The 3,025-nt window shown below is 29.5% G+C and overlaps 1 protein-coding gene across 1 annotated transcript; it reads left to right on the top strand.

The window, feature by feature from the left end:
* On the top strand, positions 1,873-2,562 carry LOC105174159 (histone H2B). Its single transcript, XM_011096160.2, has one exon. It carries the CDS (start codon positions 1,927-1,929, stop codon positions 2,368-2,370), a length of 444 nt encoding a protein of 147 aa, XP_011094462.1. The 5' UTR covers positions 1,873-1,926; the 3' UTR covers positions 2,371-2,562.

Raw genomic sequence — 3,025 nt, 5'->3', positions numbered from 1 at the left:
GTTCAACTCATCTTACCTCTTGCGCAGATTTAGGGTGACATCGCCTCCAATTTCCCACTTTGCTGGGCCATCTCCATCTCCCAGATCGAATTCAATGGGCGGTGGGCAGCCAAGTGTGGTTGGCGGCGGGTGGCAATGTGGAGGCAAGGCGAAGCGAGACAGCAAGTTATTTAATGTTTTAAAAGATAAGTAAAATAATAATTCTTATAAAAATTTTAAAAATAATAAAAATTTGTTAAAATACTTAAAATGATCATTTTAATTTAAATAATTATTTATATTAAATAATATAATTTTAAAAAGTTGATCTAAGGTTTTAATGTTTTAATTAATGTATTTATGAATAATATAATATATTTAAACTAAACAATAATTTAATTTATATAATAATATATAATTATATAATTGAATGATATTTATATTTATATCAATGTTTAAATTTAGAATGTGAATTTTAATATACTAATTTTTATATGCTGATTTTTCAATTTACAATATTAACCTTTAAAAATTAGGTATTTTTATATTTAATTATTATATTTTATAAGTAAATATAATTTATTAAAAATATATTTATATTAAATAATATTTTAGATTAATCAACAATATATTTCTTTTAAATTATATTTATATGTCAGAAAGGGGGGCAAAATAGATATTTGTACACATAAAATAAATTTAAAAAAGGCAACAAATAAAGTCTACTTGCGCAATAGGCGAATGTCAAACCTCTCCATTAGCTTCTGATGAAGATGGATTTTTTTACTGTATTTTATAACACATGGATTTTTTTTCTATAAAATTAACAGAGGAAATTTTACGCTATTTCACCGAAACACAAAGGTGTGTTATGCTATTTACATTGTAATTTATTATCACCACACTCAATATTTGTTTTTGTGTTTTTACACATTATCTGTGTGTTTTTCTGTTTTTCAACTTAATATATATAATATATATATGCATAATATATACTGACATAATTTGATCATAAACAGTAATTTTTGTCTTAAAAAAATACAACATTAAACATAAAATATTTATATATATACATATCTATATATAAAAATATATATGATTTGACAATAAACAGTGATTTTTGTCTCCCAAATCCCAACATCAAACCTACACAACTTATTTTAAAATATTTTAAATTACCCCAAAATACAAATTCAAATATATCATCTATTTTCAACACACACTTATTTATCTCTATTTTTCTCTGTCTATCTCCAAAACACAAAACAAAATACTCAAACTATAAATCCAAACACAATGATAAGTTCTCAATTTTGCCCTTCATTTAATATTTTTATACTTGTAAAGATGTAAATAATATATATATATATATGAAGTAAAGTTAACATCATTATGATTTCTTTTTTATAAGTACAAAATTATTACATGAGAATATTAAATGAGGGATAAATTTGAATTTATATAATTCCTTTACTGCCGTCAGTAATTTTTTGATCATATTCTAATGAAGTGAGGTTAGGTGTAAATAATAAAATTTTGGAAGGAGTATAAATATAATTTTAAAATTTTTTGAGAGAAAAATATAATTTTATATTTTTAGAGGAGGTTTAAAATGTAATTAACCCTTGTGATTATTTAATAGTTTGTAAATTTTTCATCAATCAAGAAAGTAATGAACACACAAAAAAGGACTATTGAAATTCATTTAGCGCCAAAACCAGCGAAAATTTTGAAAGCTGTTTGGAAAACCCGAAACGCCAAATAGAAAAACTCAATCTCCACCGCCCATTCCAACGTCTAATCAACGGTTCCCCACCACGATCCGCGTCATCCCAATTCCACCAATAATAAGTACCTCACCCCACTTTCTTCTATAAATAGCTCGAGACGAAGTCTTAGACATCACACCAAATTCCTCTCCATCTCATACCAAATCTCTCTCTCGATATGGCGCCAAAGGCAGAGAAGAAGCCCGCCGAGAAGAAACCCGCCGCCGAGAAAGCTCCGGTGGCGGAGAAAGCCCCGGCGGAGAAGAAACCCAAGGCCGGGAAGAAACTACCGAAGGAAGGAGGAGCGGCCGCTGGCGATAAGAAGAAGAAGCGGATGAAGAAGAGCACCGAGACCTACAAGATCTACATCTTCAAGGTGCTGAAGCAGGTCCACCCAGACATCGGAATCTCTAGCAAGGCAATGGGCATCATGAACAGTTTCATTAATGACATCTTCGAGAAACTGGCGCAGGAGGCGTCGCGATTGGCGCGCTACAACAAGAAGCCGACCATCACTTCTCGGGAGATTCAGACTGCCGTCCGGTTGGTGCTTCCGGGTGAGTTGGCCAAGCACGCTGTTTCCGAAGGGACGAAAGCGGTTACCAAGTTCACTAGCTCTTGAAGGAAATTGATTGTTAGGGTTTCTCGTGGCTGTAGGTTTGGAATTCGCTGATGTAAAGATCGTTAAATTTGGTAAAAAATTGAAGACTCAGTGTAGTTTTGATTTGTATGAATTAGGGTTTTTTGGTGGTGTTACCTATTTATCGATGAATTTGATCATTATTTGATAAAATTTTGAGTTTCCAATTCTTGATGTTTTCTTGCAACCTCAATTAGGACCCAAGTTCTCAGACAAGAGGGAAAATATTTTAATGGAGTCTGACCCTGCCTTGTTTATTTTAATGGATGGCTCATTATATGTCTCATTATATTAGTATATGTGATTAAAATTTACGAAATATAGTTATTTATAGGGATAATTTACATTTTCTTTAGTGTAATTAGACTTAGAATTTTAATAATTTCCAAAATTATATTTAGTATTATTAGATATAGATGAACCTTTTTGGTATTAGATGTATTTTTCAATCATAAGGATCTAGGAGAGATGAGTGTAATTATCCCTAATTATTTCTTATTTTTATTATTTGTACCGTTTGTTAATTTAAATTTAAAGTATTTTATTAATTTTTTTTATTGAATCTCTATATAAAATTATATATCAAATAATTAAATATTAAATTACTCAATTAATATATTAATAAAAATTTGTTACT

This window comes from Sesamum indicum, linkage group LG11, assembly GCF_000512975.1.
Source record: "Sesamum indicum cultivar Zhongzhi No. 13 linkage group LG11, S_indicum_v1.0, whole genome shotgun sequence".
Lineage (NCBI taxonomy): Eukaryota > Viridiplantae > Streptophyta > Magnoliopsida > Lamiales > Pedaliaceae > Sesamum > Sesamum indicum.
The sequence above is the reverse complement of the archived record's forward strand: the minus strand, read 5'-3'. Positions and strand labels throughout refer to the sequence as shown.

What these genes read in the sequence shown, in the direction of transcription:
- LOC105174159 (XM_011096160.2), top strand. Translation starts at nt 1,927, where the DNA reads ATGGCGCCAAAGGCAGAGAAGAAGCCCGCCGAGAAGAAACCCGCCGCC.